General features: G+C 38.2%; 1 protein-coding gene across 5 annotated transcripts; it reads left to right on the top strand.

Moving 5' to 3' along the window:
* Window positions 1-927: 927 nt before the first annotated feature.
* On the top strand, window positions 928-22,443 carry cc2d2a (coiled-coil and C2 domain containing 2A). 5 transcript variants are annotated; one of them, XM_086283149.1, is made up of 41 exons: window positions 1,042-1,215; window positions 1,324-1,405; window positions 1,646-1,699; window positions 1,866-1,946; window positions 2,039-2,189; window positions 3,594-3,676; window positions 3,758-3,859; window positions 3,936-4,016; window positions 4,107-4,289; window positions 4,394-4,550; window positions 4,638-4,774; window positions 5,259-5,390; window positions 7,072-7,281; window positions 7,359-7,465; window positions 7,565-7,705; window positions 8,091-8,247; window positions 8,449-8,720; window positions 8,973-9,150; window positions 9,266-9,419; window positions 9,525-9,672; window positions 10,861-10,999; window positions 11,085-11,288; window positions 11,404-11,496; window positions 11,588-11,679; window positions 12,494-12,508; window positions 15,032-15,199; window positions 15,291-15,348; window positions 15,468-15,577; window positions 16,767-16,863; window positions 17,951-18,049; window positions 18,133-18,309; window positions 19,440-19,454; window positions 19,580-19,783; window positions 19,868-19,957; window positions 20,060-20,173; window positions 20,736-20,870; window positions 20,996-21,118; window positions 21,195-21,253; window positions 21,335-21,512; window positions 21,695-21,881; window positions 22,004-22,443. In XM_086283149.1, the coding sequence occupies exons 3-40, from the start codon at window positions 1,694-1,696 to the stop codon at window positions 21,878-21,880; spliced, it is 4,836 nt and encodes a 1,611-aa protein (XP_086139275.1). In that variant the 5' UTR covers window positions 1,042-1,215; window positions 1,324-1,405; window positions 1,646-1,693; the 3' UTR covers window position 21,881; window positions 22,004-22,443. The 5 variants fall into 5 exon arrangements, with proteins under 5 accessions (XP_086139274.1, XP_086139275.1, XP_086139276.1 ...); XM_086283148.1 differs by lacking the exon at window positions 1,042-1,215 and adding an exon at window positions 928-1,031 and having other exon boundaries at window positions 21,695-22,443; XM_086283150.1 differs by lacking the exon at window positions 12,494-12,508 and having other exon boundaries at window positions 21,695-22,443.
* The last annotated feature ends 329 nt before the right edge of the window (window positions 22,444-22,772 follow it).

Below are 22,772 nucleotides of genomic sequence, written 5' to 3'. Positions count from 1 at the left end.
TCCACTTTGGGCTCATCTGTCCAACTAAAACTGTACCAAAAGTCTTGCCAACATGCAAACGTAAACCATGCTGCCAACTTTTTTTTAGAGAGTAGAGGTTTCTCCTGGCTTTCCCCTTCCACATAAAATCCATACTTGTTCTGTCATGGTCCTGAGTCTTCAACCCAGTTTTTGTGTTTGTTATGGTCTATGTTTATGTCTTTTGAGATCAGTGTTCCCTAATCTCTCAAACCAGCTGGATGGAGTGGGTTTTTTTTCCCATTTCTCTGAGAATTTCAAGGTCTGACCTTATGGTGAATTTGCTGGGATGTCCAGTCCCGAGTAGACCTGAGAAGCGTTGTGTTAACACACACCTGAATGCTCCAGACCAGCAAACTGCTAAAACATCTGCTTTAATAGAGGTGCTCAAACTTGCTGGTGATCAATTAATCAATAAATCAACAACTGTACTTAGTTTTTCATAGTAGAAATGCATAGACTCCTGTTCAGATGGCTGTAAGCTTTCTTTCTTTATTAGGAAGGGTAAGAAAATAAGCATCACAGGTCCACTTTAGCAGAAATTAAATTTACTGATATACAAATTCCCTAGTATTGTAATGACAATCATTATCGACCAGAAACCAAAAAATGTTAAAAACCCAACAACACAATAAATAATAGTAAGAAAATCCCAACACAAAAATAAAGCAATTGAAAAAATAGACAATAACAAACTTAGTAGTTTTGTTTTTCACACTACATAAGATAGTGTTATATTGTGATATTATTTGTTCATACATTTGACGTTTTTATGGCAAAATGTTTTTTAAAAAAACACTTAATTTCATTTTCTTTTACCTCTTTTTTAATTAGTTTCGCTGTACCCGGCATTCTAAATGAGCACGGTGCAAAACAAAAAAAACGGATCTGTACCTTCTCGGACTCCGTACTACGCGGGTTCACGCGTCACTAAGCTGTTTGATTGACAGTCAACTAGACGAATGAAATCCAAAACTGCTTATAAGTTTAGGTTGCATCGGTCGTCTTCCAAGGTAGGTCGAGAAATAGTTTATACCGTTACTAGGCAGCGATAACGGAATTTGTTTGCTTAATGTTAAATATCTAATAATTGCGGGAAAGGTGCTTATGGATATCTAGCTGCAGTAAAGTAGTGGTTTTTATTTCAAACCGTTTACTATTGTTGAGAAAAAGCATCGCAAATCTGGCTTCCAAAAGGTAACGCTTCTCTCTTTGCTCTCAACCATAAATAATACGCCTGTGAGATGCTAAGCTAAGCTAATTTGTTTCTGTTTTAAAACAATTTCATTTCTGTTTCTGTTGCAGTGATATACGAGAAAAACTGCATAAGAAACGACGGGCTTTCCAAGAAACTCTAGTTAAGAAGAAAAATGAGGACGACGTCCAGGTAAAGTCACAGGCTTTGAAAACTTGGTTATATTTTTATTTATTTATTTTTACTGTGAAGTGACAGCTACCTTGTCAAGTTCCGCCAGCATTAAATGAGCGAGCGTCATTCTTTCCTGACAAGACACAACATGACCGGAGGAGCCAGGCTCATTTTGAACACACTCAACATCAGAAATGCACACAGGAGCACAGATAAGGGAGCTTGTAACGCTTTAGTAAATCTAACTGTACTCGATAGGCTCTGGTTCCTTCTATCAAACTGAGTGAAGAGGACCCACGAACTACAATGGAGGTTGGTGCCCTTAACTAGGTTTTAGCTGCTCATTCCTGCTGGCTGCTGAACACCAACTTCTTACCTTCTTCAGCCTTTCTTCCGGCTTTAGTGCGCTAAATACCAGCTTGGATGCAAGTTTTCATTTTTCTGCTATCCATATAAAGTGTATCTTTGTGTATGCCAGGCGCCTGAAGACGGTGAAGAAGATGAAAGAGAGGCTTTGAAACGCCATTTAAGAGCTGAGAGACAGAAGAGAAAGAAAAGGGTAAATCTTTTGGTATCCACCTCATTTCTGTGATTCCACTAATGGCACGGTTAAAAATTCTAACAGTTTTGATTGCTTCTGGCTTTTATTAGCTGCTTGAACAGTCTTCCATCCAGAAGTCCCGTGATGCTGATGATGTCAAGGATGTCACTTCCATCCAGCAGTACAGTGCAGATGAGGGACCATCTGAGAAAGCGGACGATTCAGTGGTTTTATCGAAATCTCGCACTGGTTCTCAGAAAGGTCTGTGTTTATGTCTTAATCAAATGTACCTCTACTCCTTCATCATACAAGTAATGAGTGATCTGGTAACAACACAAAACAGTACTCAACTGTTTGTTTTTTTCCCCAGGCTATAAGACCATAATAATGATCATCTTTATATGTAGTAGACGTTTCATACAAATATAGAAAACTTGTATTTTTTTATTTAATACAAAAATAAAACCTACAAGTCATAAAATCATAAAATTAAAGTGTCATGTAGAGAACAGAAGAATTTAGGGGAAGTTACAAAAATTCTTAAAGGGATTAGAAGGCAAAATCACTGTAAAACATACTTTGAGTCATTGTAAAAAGCCTAAATTGGTGTGATGTGATACCTTGATTTAGGTTTGGTTAAAAACTTTGCAGCTTAGCTTTGCATAGTCTAGAGGCAATTAAAACGTGCTATTAGAGATCAGTTCAGTTCACTTTATTTATATAGTATTGATTCACAGCAACAACCACTTCAAGATACTTTATTTTGCAAGGTAAAGACACTACATTGTTTGAGAGAGCCCAAACATTTTTAACTGTGAGTGAGAACTCAGTGACGTTGGTAGAGAAGAACACCTTTTTAATAGGAAGAAACCTTTGGACGAAGCCACCATCTGTCACTTGGGAGGTGCAGTGAAAGAGGAGGGGGAAAAAAGGGAGAGTAGAGAGACCTCAAACAACTAACAGTACAAACTCTGAGTGAGAGAAAAGCTGATAATATGCAATCGTATCATACAAATGCTTAGTTAATAATAGAAGGAAGTGAGGGCATGTATAAAGAGAATGAAAGCTAGTTGGCTCAGGTCACATACCTGTGGAGGTATGGCGATGTCTTGGAGAAAGAGTGGTTGTCTTTTTAGCCAGACAATTTTAGGGATAAATGAAGAAGAGGTGTACTGTTACCAGTTTTCAAGAACAAGGGTGATGTACAGAACTGTAGTAGGTACAAAGGGTATAGTTGATAAGCCTTACCATGGAACTATGGGAAAGAAATGTTGAAGCTAGGTTAAGAAGGAAGGTGGTGATCAGTGAGCATCAGTATAGCTTCATACACGGAAAAAGCACTACAGATTCTATGTTTGCTTTGATAATGTAGATATGTATAGAGAAGCTCAAAAGTTGCTGCTTGTGGATCTAGAGAAAGCATATGATAGGATGGTAGTGAATCTTTCTACGGTATATGGGTTGGAGACTGCCACATGGCCTAGGATTCTTAAAAAGCAAAACTCTTTTACCTGGGTAAAGAACTGAAAATTATGTATGATTTAAATCTGGAAACTCTTAATCAGACACCAGGTATCCAAATGTAAGCAGCATTTAATATCAAAATTTGACAGAAGGTAGTTGATGTTGTTTAAGTGAGCCTTAAACAAGTGCTTTGTGCTCTAGGTCTCACCTCAAGAACTCAGCACACTCACCATTTAGATGACTTTGTGAAACGACGCTTGGAAGAGAAACTAAAAGCAGCCAGGGTAAATGGAGTTTCTTTTTCTCACACACAGCACACGATCTGAGTGAAATTGTTGCTCTATAATCTGTGGCTTGTATTTCAGTCTAAAGGTGAGAGCCTTCAGGATAAGGAGGCCTCTCTCGAGTTTCCCAGTCGTCTCCATAGCCTCAGAGACAGAGACACCGTAACAAGGTTTGACAGAGAGGTGAGCCTCTATCTCACCTTAACTGGGCTCATGTATTGCTTTCCATTGGTGGAAGTTAATTCCTGGTGTTTCACAGGCTGATGCAGACAGAGCTGGAAGACGGGACTCCCCTCCACCCCTCAGCACCAGGGTCAGGTTCAGAGAAGCAGCAAGACAAGTAAGGCATGGATTGAGATTGAAATCCTGTATACAAAAAGCAGTTGTATAATGAAATTTAATGTATTCATTTTATTCTTTGCAAATACAGGTAGGAAAAGGCCTGCCGACAGCTGAAGAAGCATTCAATTTCTTCACGTTGAACTTTGACCCCGATCCACCAGATGTGATTGAGACGAGCAGCAGGAGAAGACAAAAACAGAGGAAAACAACAGATGAAGACGAAGAGCATGAAGATGTTGATGAAGATATTCAAGAAGAAAATGAAACCCAGGTAACAGGGCAACCAATATTTTTTTTTTTTTTGTCAAAATTATTTCTTACCTTTTTTCATTTGCATAAGATGGACTAACTGCCTCATCTTCATCCTTCTCTCAGAGTGAAGAAGCTCCTCTTGTACAAACCCAAGAAGATTTATTTGTCATTGACCAGTCACCCCAGGACTTCTTGGAAATAAGGAAAGCCGAGTATGTCGGGTACCAAAAACTTCTTCAGCTACAAAGCGAACTCCTGTTTACACCCAGCTTTCGAACAGGTATATAATATCATGTCTTAAATATTTTAATTCACATCTGCACCTCCCTCATATGGGAAAAAATTATATTATGCTTAATTTTCATAGTTCCAACCTCCATCAAACTGCCTGAAAACATGAAACCTCGATACCTGGAGGATGAGGGTCTCTATGTAGGGGAAAGGCCTCCCGTATCCCTGACCAATGAGAATATTCTGGAGAATCGGATTTTGAAAATGGAGGAGGTAACATCAGCTAAAAAGCCAAAATTTCCTGAGTAATTTTTAAGGTATTTTCAATTTAAAAAAATAGTTTTTTTTAATGTCATTGAGTGAAAGACGTTTTTGATCCCCACGTAACACATGACTTAGTAGAAACCCTGGTTAGCAAGCACAACAGTAAGATGTTTGTTATAGTTGGTCACCAGGTTTTCACGCATCTCAGGGAAGATATTGACCCACTGGTCTGACCTAAGTGTACTGCTCTTATATTAAAGTTTGTGTATAGCAGTGTAACAGTCTGTGTTGTTCATGTTTTTGGAATATAGTTTAAGGAGACACATCACTTTTTCTTGTATTTTGATTAGAGTGAAGACCTTCTGGGTTTTTGGTTGACATTCTACCTCTCTCCATTAAAATAAAACTACCATAAGAGACTTTTCATTACTTTGTTTTATTATATTATTATCTGTGTATTCATATCCCTACTGTGTTGTTTTTATTTGCTAAGGGGAAGAAGTGGTTTGGAGATGATGGCAGGATCATCGCTCTGCCTAACCCCATCAAGGAATCATCCACAAGACCCCCCCTTTTCCACATGGAGGAGGCCCTAGACCCTGCGCTACAGACTGTGTATAGGAAGGTCTGACACACACACACACCAATCATTTTGTTCATTTTCATCATCTAAAGCACTGTTTGCATTCCTACACTGAGGGCGTTGCGATGCCCTCTCTTCTTTTCTAACCTCTTTGCCTTTTAGAAAAAAGCAAAAGGGCAGTTTGGCATTTGGTACAAAGAAATAGAGAGGAGGTATGCATTTGTTATTGGAGGACAGATCAGTGATGGAGGCCAACACATCTGTGATATGCTATCTTCTCAAAATTTACAGCAACATCAAAACTCCAAACTCCATTTGTAGACGTTAAAAGTATTGCAAGCTGTGAAATTACATCTGAAGAAGAGCCAGCATTAAAATTAAACCCTAGCTTTTCAAGGCTTTACTTTTACCCCTTACTTATGATTTTTAAACAAGAAAGAAGAGCATGGCTGTACCTTAACTGTTATTTTATTATTTATTAATCTATCAAATACTTTGATAATTTTTTGAATAATAAAACAACACTTTTGAAGATCCCTTTAAATTCTTAAGTTAGCTGCTTTGTTTGACAAGCAGTGAAAACAGTTAAATATGTAATAGTTTCAATAAAAACACTAAAAACCTTTATTGGACTATTTTTCAGGGTTGTCCTTGTTCCCAGCAAGAAACGGTCGTCTTCAGACATGTTTGTCTTTTGTACTGCATTTCCTATCTAGTGATAGGGAATGGATAGGGTAGTGATACGGTAGTGACAGTTGCTAGGGAATGGCAAACATGATTCAATGCACACATACTTCCTACTAGATAGCTGACCGGTTAAAGAGGTGCATCTGAAATTTGTGTTGTCACATACACTTCTGTCAAGTGAAGTCTAGTTCATGGCTGCATGTGTTACACAGAGAAGAGGAGACACTGGTGATAGCTTAACTTGAGTTGAAGCAGCCTCATTACAATAATTTCATTTTAACTTATTAATTATTATTACTTTTATTAAATAATATTAAAAATCAACATTTTTAAAACAACAGTGAGAAGATGAATAATGGGGGGGAAAAATCACCAGTAAAAATGTTCCCAGCTGCCCTGACCTAACCGTGCTCACAGTTTCCATGGCTTACCTTCTCAACAAAGTGATGAAGCCTTGTGGAAAATAAAATGTGAAATAAATGGGTAAACTTGTGTAAACAAATTCCTGGATAATTTGAAACGGATGGATGAGTGTTATATTTCCTGTAATTCATTAGACTACATCCGCATCTTTATTAGAAGCAGTTGATTCCAGCCTTATTAGCATTTTACTGGTATGTGTGGTGTGACTGTCCAGTTAAACAAATATGTAAACCCTGAAAAAATAAGTTACAGATACAAAGGGCTTTGAGTTTAAGCACAGTCTTTATCTCTAGGGAAAACAAGTAGTTATCGTCTCTTGTTCATATTTATTTATTAAATTCTGGAGACGGGCACAGCTGTCATACGTGTTCATCCTGAAAACACAGTGTTCAGGGTAGTTAAGTTGGGTGTTTATAGCACATTATTTTCATGCATGACTTTGCATTACAGCACTCCCCTGATGGTGCTTTCAATCTTGCCAGCTATTTCATGCTTCCTTTAAACTGGCACATACTTGGAAACACACAGGCAAGGCACAAGTGCCAAGTATAATTCATAGTGGTTTTCATTTCCCAGGATAGTGCATGATGGATTGTGTTATTCTGTCTCCCAGGCGGTGAAGTCCAAGTATGCAAATCTTTACATTGCTGGTGCAGCAGATCCTGAGGGAGACTACCAGCTTGATGTTGATGTCTCTGGGCTGATCTTCTCCCATCACCCACTTTTCAGCCGCGAACACATCCTGGGCGCCCGCCTAGCTCAGCTGTACGATCAGTACCTAACCAGGCAACGCAATAATCTCACAGGTCACCTCACTGACAAGGTAAAGTGAGCTATGAAAGGGACTCCAGAGTTTATATGCAGCATTCAGTGTGTTTAGTGTCTTATTTTCTGCTTTAGTTGAATGGACTAAGGAATGCACTGCGGAATATGCTGGAGAGCCATAGTGGGCTTAACCCCACTCAGGCCTTGCAGCAGAGGATTTCTGAGTATAATCTGGAGGTTAGGTGAGTTCATCCCTTAGCATCCTACGAAGTCCTTGTAGCCTAAAAACATGCACTGTAACATTGACTCTTTGAGCAGTAGTGTTTTTCCAAATATTACAGGAACACTCGACATCTCCGAGACAGTGAGCAGGAGAAAGACAGGACTCTTCTGAAAAATATAGTTAAAGTGTGGAAGGAGATTAAAGCCCTGAGAGAGTTCCAGAAGTTTACCAATACACCCTACAAGCTCTACCTCAGAAGGTAACAGCTAAAAGTGACAGAAATTTCAGTGAGGCGGTAACAGTAAAATAATGTGTATATTCTTTATGGGGATGTTTTATGCAACTCCATAAAAATACTAAATGGGGTCTGTTTTGTTTGTCCAATTTTTTTTTTTTTTTTATTATATTTGTTAATTATAATTGCTAACGTTAATAATGGCCAGAGTTTTCAAAGTCCCAATCCCCGTGAGCCAAAATCTGAGACTTCCAACACCCTAAATTCTCCCTGATTTAAAATCTGGTATTGTTTTATCACTCATCCCTAATCGATATCAGCTGGATAGAGTAAGATTTGCTCTGTAGAGAGTTCTCCAGATTCTTGTCCCAGTGTCATTAATCTGTTGTGCTGTCTATTGCCTCTTCAGGGAGAATGTGGATCGGGTGTCAGATGAGCAGGACTATGAAGATGAAATCTTGGCAGAGGTTGTAGAATTAGAGGCAGAGACTGAGGAAGAATACCAGAATAAATTAGCTGAGTACAAGAAACGGCTGGAAGAATGGAAACTCTGCAGAAAGAAACAGGTGCCTACATTTTTACCTGCATTCTTCATCTAATCTTCCCCTGCATACGACACATTTCAATAAATGTTTTTTAATAAGGATCATGCATGCATTAAAAAAAATTGAAAATGTGGTTTAAAGGCAGTCCACCTGACTTTGTATGTCAAATCATAATGTAAAGATATACCCACACACACACCTCCTCATGTTCACTGTTTTCAGAAAGCCAAAAAGAAAAAGCAAAAAAAGAAGAAGAAAGGTCAGGCACAGGATGACACTGAAGGAGAAGATGAAGAACAGGATGTGAGTGAATCAGAAGGACCTACTGACGAACCCCCCCCAAAGCCGGAGCCCCCAGAGAGACCAGACCTTGGCTCCATAGAGCAGTGGGTGAGGGAGAAAGCCCTCAGGATACGTAGAAAGCCAGGAGAGGCCATCCTGATTCCTGAGCTGTCTGCATCTGCAAACATCACTGCCAGTGAACTGTGCCCCAGGTAGACACAGCAGAAACACAAAGAGGGTCTAGGTTTCTTCAAAACATGTATGAACCAATCAGCAAAGAGTAAATATTTGGGTGAGGGTTGTTTGTTTTGTTTTTTTATTAAAATGAGAAAACTTAATAGCAGAATATTTGTCACAGGTGGGAATATCACACCTATTTGCAGGTGTTTCAGTTATGATGATGAACTGCACTTTCACTGTGGTTTTGTGAATGTTTTCATCACGTTTGTTTTCTTCGTGTTTAGGGCCGAAAAAGCTCGAAGAGAAGATGTTGCCAGGCGCTCTCTTTTCACCAAGATCCTTTATAATGACAAAGAAGTTTCACGAACAGACAGTCGCTCCCTGAACACCGACTTCAGGGTGCACTTTGGACAGATATTCAATCTCAAGATAGTCAACTGTCCCCAAAGCATTAGTTTGCAGGTACAGTAAAGAGTGCTGAACATGCTGCCACTTTATGTATCCACGCATTTACTTGATAAATGACTGCTGTGATCTATTCTAACAATTAATTTTTGTGTTTACTGTGTGTGGGCAGGTGTTTGAGGAGATTGGGTCATCATGCTCTCTCCTGGCTCAGGTGTTTCTTCCAGTGCCAGAACCCTCTGTCGTGACAGGCAGCGTCCCTCTTGAGGAATTTGAGTTTAGTAGCAACCAGAGAGTGATGTTTGACCACGAGGGAGTTGGAAGTGGTACATTTTTTTTTTTTTCAGATATGAAATATTTGAATATTTCAAGAATACTTTTAATTATACTAACTTATCAACTTCTCTCTTACACTCTATACACCTTCTCAGATGTGCCCCTCTCCTTTGAAGCTGATGGCAGCAACAAGCAAAGTCTTTTGACTTCTGGGAAGGTCTCGTGCTGTGTTTCTTGGGGTATCGGGGACGATGATGTACCCCTTGCGCCTCCTATTTCTCAACAACCTGGTGGCGTTCACAGGTAGTATCTTTCTTGATTTTCCTAATAGAATTATGCACACCCCACTTTTCAGTTATTTATTTGTAAAAAATGTTTGGAATCATGTATGATTTTCGTTCCACTTCTCATGTGTACACCACTTTGTATTGGTCTTTCACGTGGAATTTCAATAAAATTGATTCATGTTTGTGGCTGTAATGTGACAAAATGTAGAAAAGTTCAAGGGGGCCGAATACTTTTGCAAGCCACTGTGTATATATATATATTACATACATATATAGTGCTGTCAGCGTTAATCTCATTAAAATAACGTTAACGCTCTAACTGCATTAACGCGGCAAATCTCCGTTGGCAAGTTAGCGCGGATCGCCCCGTGTGTGGGTTGCATGGCTTCAACGCGTTAGCACGGTTAGCTCACTAACATTTGTCAAACATTTTGCAGTGTACAGCAGGAGAAGTTTTTAAAGGACTATTTTGTGTTTTCTTACTGAAAAAGCAAATTTACACCCCCCCACCGAGACAGCATAACTTTTCAGCATGTTATAACTGAAGTGATCTGAGACAGCACCTATTCTTTGCTTTCAGGTTTTTAAAATAAAGGCTATTACAGGAGGCTGAGGAGCTTATTGTCCCTTCAGATGGTAAAAACTGTGATTGAAAGGAGGGAAAGCCAGATGCAACAACCACATACACTGAAAAGCAAATCAGAAAACTGAAGTGTATGACAGACTGTGCAATGGCCATCTCTATAAGACTATGGCGTGTCCTTGGGTTAGGATGAAGTGCTATCGTGATACTGATTTTCTGCCTGTTGGTTGGAATTGGTTTATTACTGCAGCAAAATATGCAGACATATGAAAAAGAGAGTTTTCACATGACTGGAGGTTGAGATTGGTGTCTAGGCATCAAGCTCATCACTCCTTATAAATATGTTGCATATAACATTGGGCCACAATGTGGAAATATGCCCTTGCAGGTAGATTCTGGCATGAAGGAGTTGAAATGGCATGAAGCAATGCCAGATCGGGGGGATGTGTTTGGTATATGAAGTTGTCAGTGTCAGTCCAACAATGTGTTGGTTTTTAAATTGATCTCTAAATGTTTTACTTTATCTTCTGTGCAATATAAAATATTACAAAATTGCTCAAAGACTTGTTGTTGTTGTTGTTTTTATGTTATTGTCAATACTGATCTGTCTGTGTTTCTTAGTGGCAAGGGCCATCTTGATGCTGTTAGCTACATTGGGGCATCTGGACTATATGACATGAAAAAAATTGGTGAGTGGGCCAAGCAGTCGCGTCTGGATCCAAACGATCCGAAAAATGCCTCCATCATGCAGCTGCTAAAAGTGAGTATCAGAAGATGGCTATTTTTAAGGACATGAACGCATCAAATGAAACATTTTCCCATGTAACTCTATGTGTTTTTTACAGGTGGCCAGTAGTGGAGAAGTAACAGCTCCAGAGTACTTCCGCCTGGAACATCTCCAGGAGGAGTTTAATTTTGTGACTGATGAAGAGTTAGAGAAGTCTGGAAGGTTTCGTCTGCTCAAGCTAAGGAACCAGGAAGTTGCAGAGTTTCGGAATTACAAATTCATTCCTGCTTTAGAGAGGGAGGTCACTGATACGGTTTTCCAGGTCAGCTTTTCAAAAGTGTATTGCAGAATATTATCAATGTGGTATAATGAAGATGCACAAGCTCTATAAAAGGATAATAGTTTTTTTTTCTTAACTTTGGTTAAAATTATTTCAGGAATATGAAAAAAGATTGAAAGAGGGAGAGGTAATTGATACCAAAGAGCATTTGGATTCACACAGAGCTTTAGTGGCCAAATACCTTCAGAAGGTGAGCTTTTTAAAAAAGAAAAAAAATTCATACGCAAGTATTTAGCACACAAGAGACTTAAGTGTTGTGTAATCCTGGCATTTGTCCACAGATCCGAGAATCAGTCATCAACAGGTTTCTTCTTGCCAAGCATCACTACCTCCTGTCTGATTTGGTGACAGAAGAAGAGATACCAACCATTGGGTAAATATGCACTGCTAGCAAAAGCTGAATAGCCTGACTCAAAATATACGAGCTTTTTTGTTTGTGCTGTGTATGTTATGTTTTCAAGTATGGCTATTTCTTTCTTTATTCACCTGTGGTGCAGTGTACATTCACTCAGGTACTCTCCTTAAGTACAGATTTAAGGTATTTGTACTGTACTTGCATCTTGTCATTCAACTGTACTTTTAGTCTACTGCTAATAATCTAATGATGTTGTGCGCAACTGACACAGAAGTCACTTTCCTGTATTAAGCACTTTTATGTTTAGTATTTAACACTTCCAGTGCAATACTTTCTTGCACCAGAGTCATAAACAGTACAGTATTAGTACTTTCAAAAAAGGAACTGATAAAAAATACTTCCCTCACCACTAAAGCTAAGGCTAGGAAATTTCACGTTTGCTCAACAGTCATCAGAAAGAGTTGCAGGGCCAGCATAAAATTACACGCTGATGTAACTGTGCATTTTGGCAGCTGCTGGGTTGGTGTATTTGATCCTTAACTCAACACTGCATTCGCCTGTCTAATTTGTTCTCTCCTCTAGAAGTTAATACATTGTTGTGCTAGAGCTGGTTTCACAACATGTGGACATGATAACAGAACATTTGAAATCAATTTCAGTCCTTGACTATTTTTAAGCAGATTTATATATTTAATAATGTACATCAGTGTCAGTCATGCTGTTGATGTACACTTTGTTTCATTTATTATTATTTTTTTCTATTTTTCTGCTTTTCTTCTTTTTTTCTTTTTTTTTCCTTTTTCTTTTTTTTGTTTGTTTGTTTGTTTTACAGTGGTGCAGGTCCAGGGTATGTTCTTGGAGTTTTGCTTTGTTTTGTTTTTTTGTCTTTTGTGTCTCTGTTTCTCCTCTTAGTTTAAACCCTGAATACGAGTGCATGAATGAATATAACAGACTGTTTCCAGTGTTCAATCCTCCCAGGGTTTTGTAAATAATGAAAAAGAATTTAGTCAGAATATGAAGCTAAAGATTTTAAAAGCTGTAAAATTTCATAGAGATTAACACCAATAAAATGGTAAAATATTAGAAGCTGCTAATATAAGAAGAATTTTAGCATTCTCTTGCGGCAGTACATTATACTGATGGATATCTTTATATGCTCTACTCTATTGTTTTTCTTCCCCATCAGGCTGCAGTAAATGGCTGCCCCTCCCTTAGCATGGTTCTACCAGAGGTCTGTTCTTAGTAAAAGGGAGTTTTTCCTTCCTACCGTTGCCCAGTGCTTGCTCCTACGGGATCATCTGATTGTTGCCATTTTAAGTCAGTCCAGTTAATTTTTTCAGATTTATTTAAAGTCATTTCAAGGCATCTTACATTAGGGTAAAGACCCTACAATATAAAAATAAACCCCAACAATCAGATGACCTCCTATGAGCAAGCACTTAGTAACAGTGGGAAGGAAAAACTTCCTTTTACTAGAAACGGACCTCTGGGAGAACCATTGTAAGAGAAGGGCAACTTGTTGGGGGTGAGGTAAAAGAAAAGACAGGGCGACTTGAGGTACTATGATTTACGACAATAGTAGTAATAATAATAATGGATTGGATTTATATAGCGCTTTTCAAGGCACCCAAAGCGCTTTACAATGCCACTATTCATTCATTCTCACATTCATACACTGGTAGAGGCAAGCTACAGTTGTAGCCACAGCTGCCCTGGGGCAGACTGACAGAAGCGAGGCTGCCATATCGCGCCATCGGCCCCTCTGGCCATCACCAGTAGGCGGTAGGGTAAAGTGTCTTGCCCAAGGACACAACGACCAGGACAGAGAGCCCAGGGATCGAACCGGCGACCTTCCGGTTACAGATGTGATTCCCAACCCCCTGAGCCACGGTCGTCCCAAGCTTTATCAAAATAGAAAGAATCTTAAAAGTAGAGTGAGTGTCTGTTTCCCAAATCCAAACTGGGAGGCAGATCCAGAGAGGGGCCTGATAGCTGATGGCTGTGCCTCCCATTCCACATTTAAATACCCTAGGAACCACAAGCAAGCCTGCAGTCTGAGAGTGAAATGCAGTGAAATTATATAAATGTAAATCTACAACAGGGCATTATCCAACTGATTTGGTAAATGAAATGATACTTTTAGAGCACTTTTCTACCTTTACAGAGCACTCAAAGGCTTCTGTGCTACATGCCTAAAAAATGCAAGCGCTTTTGTTATCTAAATTTATGATGCACATGCTCACACTCAAATGGATGCAAAAATAAAGGATACAAACAAATAAATCAATGGGATTTAGTATAAAGGACATGTATACGGTCGCTGGTTTAGCTTAGTGCGTTGAGCAGCCGGTGGCTGCATTACTTCCCCTCTCGCTCTCTCTCCCTCCACTTTCCTGTCATTTCTTCACTGTATCTATCAATAAAGCTGAAAAAGGCCCCCCAAAAAGGGACAAGGATATGTTGACAAACAAAGTGGAGAAGTCAGAGATTAAATCACAGTCCTTCCAACTGGTACTGTACCTGTGCTACATCCTGAATCATAGCCATTCTGTAAGATACCAGATTATATGCCGGCACATTTATACCAGGGCTGTCACAATATCCAAATTTGACTTCACATTTATCAAAGAATAAATTGTGATATTTATTACAATATCCGTATAATTTTGGGTGGAAAAAAAGTATTTAAAAAAAATTATTGAAAAATTATTATTATCATTGTTGATGTTGTTGTATCTTGTCTTTTTGTCAGATCAGTTAAACAACTGTTAACAACTATAATTATACAAAAGCTTGCAAAGGGAAGAATTTCTGATATTAACAATATTATTCTGTGCGTTATTAATACAATAACTGTTTATTTTTAAATATCACAATTATTGTTCAATACACACTTATTGTGATATGCCTATTTTAGACTTTAGATACAGGATAAGCAGCACAGTATGTTTCCAGCGGTTCTTGTTAATGCCATTAAAGCTTAAGTTAAATTTTCAATTCAATTCATTTATATAGCACCAAATCAGAACAACAGCGGCATCAAGGTGCTTTATATTGGAAGGTAAAGGCCCTACAATAATACAGAGAAAAGCCTAGCAATCATATATACCCCTATGAGAAAATGCTTTGGTGACAGTGGGAAAGAAAAACTTCATTTTAACAGGAAGAATCCTTAATGATATTGACATATAAAACTACAAATACCTGGAGGGACTGAGTACTGTTGGTGGTAACCCCGACCCAGAATTAGAGCAAAAAAGCTTTGTCATATTGCCACAAATTCTTATCTACATTACAGTAAGATTTAATTTTAAATGAATAGTCCTGCAGGCTGTTGACAAAGTGATTACATGTTTGTTGCATTTATCAGGATTTTAGGAATAAACCTTTTCAAGCTGGCTGAACCAAAACGACCACTGAAACCTCAGAGGAAAGAAAGAAAGAAGGTGACGGCCCAGAATCTGTCTGACGGAGACATCAAATTGCTTGTTAACATCATCCGGGCTTATGATATCCCAGTCCGCAGGCTTCAGAGCAAGTGAGTTCAGCCATTCAAATTTAGAAACCAGCATATATGTTTAGAAACCTTACTGGACACTGAACTGTGTTTTAATGGGTTTCTATTGTAGTAAACCAGGACAGACATCTCATAGTGCCCTTCAGGGCAGCATTGGGCTTCCCGACCAGGTACAGCACAAAGTCTAATCTTATTTTGCTTTACACAAGCAGCCGAGCATAATCTGATACCAATACAGAGTCTCTATAATCAGTGTCAAGTATGTGGAGTATTTGTGTGTCTAATTTAGATACAGGTGAGGCCATTTGTGGAGGTTTCCTTCCAACGCACAGTACTTCAAACAGCCACAGCCGATGGACCAAACCCATGCTGGAACGAGGAGCTGCAGCTGCCTTTTAGGTGAGTTGGGTTTTTCTTTTTTTGTTCGTTTGTTTGCTTGTTTGTTTTTTGGGGGGTGGAGGGGTGTCTCTTTTCCTTTGGGGGGGGGGCTTTGTGTTGAATGATCTCTCTGTTGGACTGTCAGATTTGTAGATTTCCACTATTTAGTGTCCCAATATAAAGAGGAATTCAGAATATAAATACCTTAGCATTTTTGATGCATATTAAACTATAAATATGAATTTCAAAATGTTGGACAATCTTGTTGATAAACTATAACAAAGTAATAATTTTCTTGTACAGGAAAAGGAAAATAAATAACGTTCTTACGTGTTTTGAAGGAAAAACTTTATATAAGACACTTTTCTCTCCATCCTACATCTTTATATCCTCAGGTTTATTACTACCAGCTTTTATAGTACGATGTGGGTGGTCTCACAGAAGTGCCGTGTGGCTGTTTACTTCTGTGGCTCTCACTGGGAAACTGCCATTTTACTTCACTTCTCTGCTAGTGCTCTGGGACTCAAACTGAGTCCATTAAGTCCCAGTTGTTGCAAATCCTTCAAGTCTATCCTGCGTTTGGAAGACATTTAGTTTCTATGCTCTGGCCAACTATAACTCTTTACAATACACCCTAAAGTGTCAGTTTACATTTATAGTTACAAGGCATTTAGCCTCAGCACCTGTTTTACTTGATGCTGTATGTCGTATAACTGATCGTAAGTGTATGTTATGTTTTATTGGATTCCTTTTTACTCTGCTTCTTTTATTATTAATTATCTCTTTTATTGTTTTCTTTTTTGTTTGTTTGTTTTTTTTGAAATGCCCATTATAATTGTAAATGGGAGGCTAGCCATGTGTGACTTTTAATTAACAGTTTAAAGATTTTCTTTTTGTTTTCCGTTATTCATCCACAAAAACTCAAGCATGCACAAAAATAGTTGTTGTTTAGGATCTCCTCATGCCTTTGTACCTGTCCTGCACAGGCTCCTTTAATCAGGATGAAACTGAGCTGGCTAATGCAGTGTATCACAAAGTGAAAGCTTGGTGTTTTTGACCAGATACCATTATAAGAGAGACTTTTTGAGCACTTTTCATCAGATTTGACTGGTGATTCTAAACATGCATTTTCCCATCATTGTTTTTCAAAATAACTGCCCAGCACAATGGCTGCTGAGTGGTGTTACTTACCTAATGTTCCTCTCTACAGCGCTCCAAATGGTGACTACAGCACTGCTAGCCTGCAGTCAGTCAAAGATGAGGTTTTCATCAACATATTTGATGAAGTGGTACATGAGACTGTGATGGTGAGTAAACACTGTTCACTTTGTCTCACTTCTCACATCCCTCCATTGTTTTCCTGTCAGGTTTAGATTTCGGTTTAAGATCCTGGTTTAATATCCGTGAATCAAATGGTAAAAATCGAGTTTATTTATATAGCACATTTCAAACTATGCTTTACAAACTAAAATGCAACTAAAATAAATAAAATGCATGACAGTGATGCAATAAAATATAAACGAGAAGGGATAAGACTAAAACAACAACAAGGCTGTAAAAACAAAAAATGTTGGGGTCATAAAAATGTGTCCTCAGTAAAGATTTAAAATGTTCCAGTGTTTGTGCAGATCTAATATTTAGAGGCAGACTATTCTAGAGTATGAGACCTGCCACAGAAAAGGCTCTCTCGCCATGACTATAAATAGAAGACTGGTACAGACAAGTACAGAGAAATGCAGTACTCCAGTCTGTATGTAATGAACAGATGAATAACACGTTTAAAGAGATTAGCTGGAACATATGGCTTTACTTTGGCTAGCTGTCTCAGATGGAAAAAGCTAGATTGGACTACTGCACTCACCTGCCTACACGGTTTAAAAGAACCATCAAGTTACACACCAAGGGTTTTAATATCTGTCTTACAATAAGATAAGGGGCCCCGAGCACTGTCGATGACAAAAATGACAATCTCTGTTTTGTTTTCATTTAATAAAAAAAAAGAAACTAAGGACATCCACTGTTTAACGTCTTGAAGGCAGCGTAATAACAGCTAACAGTGAGCGAGTCCCTGATTTTAAAGTCAGATAAGTGAAATAAAAGGTTATACTGTGAAAAATGGCTTATGTTTAATTTCTGTTAAATGTGAATTTCTATCTATGTAGACAGCAACACATGTCATTTTAGTGATATAATACAATTAATTTCTGTATTATCAGATATTGATGTAATTGCCAACTTGACTTTGGCCTTTATTGATATCTCCTAAAGACCTTTGTGACTATGTTTGTGGGTTTTTATGCTCTTCAAGAGTGAATCTAAAAATAAATTTAACAAAATTCTGCATCCTCACCCTCATTACTTGCTGCTTGAATTATTTGTATTTTTGCTCCTCAGAATGACAAAAACAGAGGGAAATCAATTCAAACCCACATAGAGAAGCGCTGGTTGGGCTCAGTCAAGATTCCTTTCAGCACAATTTATTCTCAGTCCAAGGTGCGTCTATGATTTAAGCAGACCTGATGTACACACACTAAATGGCTGTGACTGACTGGACTTCTCACTGACATTTCTCTTAGATTGATGGGACATTTAAAGTGAACACGCCAGCTGTGCTGCTGGGTTACAGCAAGGAGAAGAGCCACTTCACTAATAGTGGTTTTGATATCTTGAGAAGTCTGAGTGAGGGAACATTTATCACGCTGTTCATCACTGTCGATCCACAGCTGGTACCTGGAGAGTCTGTTAGGGAGAAGGTAAGTTTAAACGGCGACCTCAAGAAACCCCTAGTCATTCAGCATCATGCTTTGGTAATCTGACTTTGCAATGAGTCTTTAGAGAAGCTTTTCTCTCTCTCTCTCTCTCTCTCTCTATATATATATATATATATATATATATATATATATATATATATATATATATATATATATATATATATATATATATATATATATATATATATATATATATATATATATATATATATATATATATATATATATATATATATATATATATATATATATATATATATATATATATATATATATATATAATATTATATAATATTATATATATATATATATATATATATATATATATATATATATATATATATATATATATATATATATATATATATATATATATATATAATATTATATATATATATATATATATATATATATATATATATATATATATATATATGAAGGAGACCTAGTATGCTCATTTCTAGCTCCATGTTTTGATTTTATTATTAGTAATTTTACCTACTCACTTTTTCAGCCATTTTCCATCTGATTGGTGGGGCTTCTGTGCTCAAATACTGAACTATGTCCATGAGATAACCATGTTGGGAATATCTCTTCCCTTTGACATACAGAACCCAAAGAAGGAAAAAGAAAAAAACTAAAACCAAAGGAAGAGTTTTGGGTTTAAGGAATGCCTTTTAATAAAGGCTGACCTCTTAAGATTTATTCTTTGCTCAGAATAGGTCATAGCGTTGTCAGGTGATACATAAATGATACATAAAGTAATAATGAATGATTTATAGCCATTTGACAAACAAAAACGCTTAAGTAAGGAAGCCCCATTTTTAAAAAATTACTTAGTCTCACAATCCCGGTGATGTTCATTGGCGCCAAGTGAAATTTTCTCTGTGTAGGAAAAGCCCTGCTCATTGTTTGAAACTTAAGCAATTTTTAATGTAACGTAAGAAAATGAGCAAAGCAAAGTATGTCTGCTTAAGTGTTTAAATAGATCCTATACATTTTAGACACTTACATGCATGTTTCTTATTTTTGAAACAATTTGTTATGAATTAATTTCCTCTTATTTCTGTCATCCTCTTGTATCGCTTATTTGCTTTTGCTGCATGTACTAGATAAAGGAAATGAAGGTAACTGCTCCATTAAAGCATTTATCCTCCTTTAATCACCCATTCATGACACAACATTTGAAGTTACTTCTTTTTAGCTATCGCTCTGTGCCCTTATTCATTGTTCATTTGACCTTCTCTTGCAGTTTGACACCCAAGAGGATGAGCGCTTATTGCAAGCTTCAGAGAGATTTGAGAGGGACGCAGCTCAGAGATACCCAGACCGACCCTGCATTACCACAGTCATAGACCTCAGTGGGAAGACTGTCTTCATCACACGTTACATTCGACCACTCAGTCCCCCAAAGGAGCTACTGGATGAATTCCCCAATAACCCATTGGAAGCCACGGTCAGTGTGATATTACTTAATGTAGAAAACGTCTTCGGTAATTAGATATAATTTGCTGATGCACTGATATTTATCCCCGCACAGCCCCTCGTTGCTCGATTTGTGTCACTCATCCCTTCTCTGCCTGACCAAGTTTCATTTTCTGCAACCTGCGATCTTTGGAGCACCTGTGACGTAAGTGAACTTTCTTCAAGAAGCCAGCATTGTATACAGAAGGGCAGTGCTCATATTGTAGTACCTTTTGGTAGCTGCTTTTTTGTTGTTGTTTGTTTTTAGCAATTCCTAACCCTTCTAGCGGGTGATGAAGAGGAACACGCTGTACTGTTGTGCAACTACTTCCTGTCTTTGGGCAAGAAAGCCTGGCTTATAATTGGCACAGCCATACCGGAGGTGGGTGACATTTATTTCTTAAACCTGAAGACATTTCATGTGTGTCACAGTAACATTTTTAAGTAGAGCACAGCTTTAAAAACTTGCACATAGACTGTAAATAAATGTTGAAGTAATTACCATTAGCAAGCTGTATTCATAGACTGCTATCCCAAAACCAGAATAACTCATAAACACTCAAACACACTGCTGCTGCCTACATACCAAACAGGGGTAAGAGGTCCTTGCTTCAGTGTTAGTTTTGGTCAGTTCCATGTTAGTTTTTATTGGCTAAAGACAAGCAGACAGCTAGCGGCTACACCCACTGTGACCCACAGTCTCTAAGCAATATAGTTTAAATATGTTTTATTTTAAAAAATTCATAGAGACCAAAAGAGTTTTTGTTGGCTGTGAATATGCTTATCTTTGCTGTAAAGTTCCATAGTTTGATAATGGAGTCTATGGGGACTGACTTTTGCAACCAGTCTTCAGCCACCACTGCAAGAACAGCTATTTTTGCTGCTTCATTTTTCAGACTTGTTCTTGCAGCAGCACTAAGAGTTCTAAAATCTTCCCTCCTCAGGGACCCACGGCTTATGTCCTGACCCTTGAGCAGAACCTTTACCTTATCTGGAATCCCAGCAGCGGTCAGTTCTACGGGCAGTACGACACCTTCTGCCCACTTCAGGCAGTTGGCTGCTTGGTCAATGCTGACAATGTGAATAAAGATTTATACATTTATTTATTCTTCATCATTTTTACAATTTTGCATAGTTTTATATTCATGTCTGCTTTTTGTTGTGGTTTTTTTTTTTTGTTTGTTTTGTTTTTTTTTATTTTAAGGTTTGGTTCAACATTCAACAATATACATCACCAATGAGGGTCAGTTTTGACATCACAAAAGCTAATTTGTGGAAACCGTTTTTCTCCCGAACTTTCTCCCACCCTGGACTGTCTAGCATACAAGTAAGTGTTCAGTATTACTGTATAAACCTATTTTTACTTCTTTGTTTGTTTCTCAAAAATTTGTCATTGTCTTTAGCCAGAGGAGCTGGTGTATCGTCGCACAGACAGGGCAGCTGCAGCAGAGCTTCAGGACAGGCAAGTAAAACAGCAGAAACTGCTGCTTCTCAAAACAACCACGGGCTAAACGCAGCACATGCACCATGTCACTCTGAATAGAATCGAGAGGATCCTGAAGGAGAAGATAATGGAGTGGCGACCTCGTCAGCCAACCCGCTGGAACCGCTACTGCACTACCATCCTGAAGCAGTTCCTGCCCAAGCTGGAGCTGATCCGAGGACAAGATGTGGCTGAGGGACACCGCCATGAGCTGCAGAGCCTGCTGGGAGACTACAGAGTAAGTCTGAAAAAGGGTGTGCCTCCGCAAGAAGCTACTCTGAGTCACTGTGTTGTGTCATGGATCTTAAGTCCAGTGCTGAAGAAGTTGGCCGAAAGCGCGTGAGCTCACTTTGAAAAATTCATATCACTAACAGGTTTTTTTTGGTTTTCTCTTTTTTTTCTCTCTCTTTTCCTTTGAAGATTTCAGGATTCCCCCTCAATCTGGTGTTTTCTGAGATCCGGCCCATTATAGAGGCAGTGTACAGCACTGGCATTCACAGTGTTCAGGCATCAAATGTGGAGTTTGCCCTGGCTGTGTATGTGCACCCCTACCCAAATAACGTCATGTCAGTGTGGATTTACTTGGCCTCACTCGTCCTCACATGATGTAAGATCTGACTGTTTATCAAGCTTCAGCTTTATTAAAGCTGATGTTTAATGCAAATTACTGTAGATCAAGTTATCTTCATGATCTTTGCAATATTTTTTTGTACTTTTTTTTGTATTCAGCTTTCCATATGTGCTGGCCCATCTCACGATGTCTCCTTCATACTTTGAGTTAGCATGAATCGGCTGCCGATACCAGCTCATTCTACCAGCTGTGACAAGAACACTAGCAAAAAAGCACAACTATAGAATAATTAGTCAGGAGGGATAAGGAGAGAGGAATGGTCCGTGGAAAGCACTTGCAAAACGGTTCCCTGTTGCCTCTCCATTGCTTCCGATGTTACTTTTGTTACACCAAAGCAGCAGAAATGGCCTCACAGTGGTTTCTGCTTCCGAACTAGACAGACTGATACCCATAATTTTTAATCACATTTTTAAGGTTTTATTTATGAAAGCAAAAAAGACATTTGTGTTCATGAAATGGTCAGAAATAAACTGTAAAATGTATAAACATTTTCAAATAAGCTAAATTGTATTTGAATTAAATGCATAAACTTCTGTCACCACAGCTTGTTTGCTTTAAATATATCCAGACACTCTTGAGTCACGCCTCAAAGGTCTATATGTATATGTATCTATATATGGTAGAGCGAATTTAAGGGTGGAGCTCACTTATTCACTTCACAATTTCTAAACCTTCCAAACAATGAGTAAAAGTAATAGATGTTAAAAATTTCCATCTGGCTAGTGATTAAAAACCTGTAAACCAAAACCAAACAAAAAATGCTTGCTTATTAAAAGATTTATGGTTTACATTTTTCATGTGCTGTTTTCAGTCATAAGTTGGCTCCTTAAATTGGCACTAAGACTTTGAGAACCCCCCTTTAGATGG

Source organism: Aulonocara sp. 'chitande type north' Nkhata Bay, linkage group LG23 (genome assembly GCF_057382095.1).
Source record: "Aulonocara sp. 'chitande type north' Nkhata Bay isolate Kocher_YH1m ecotype deep benthic linkage group LG23, A_spYH_male_GT1.1, whole genome shotgun sequence".
In the NCBI taxonomy this organism is placed as follows: Eukaryota; Metazoa; Chordata; class Actinopteri; order Cichliformes; family Cichlidae; genus Aulonocara; species Aulonocara sp. 'chitande type north' Nkhata Bay.
The sequence above is the reverse complement of the archived record's forward strand: the minus strand, read 5'-3'. Positions and strand labels throughout refer to the sequence as shown.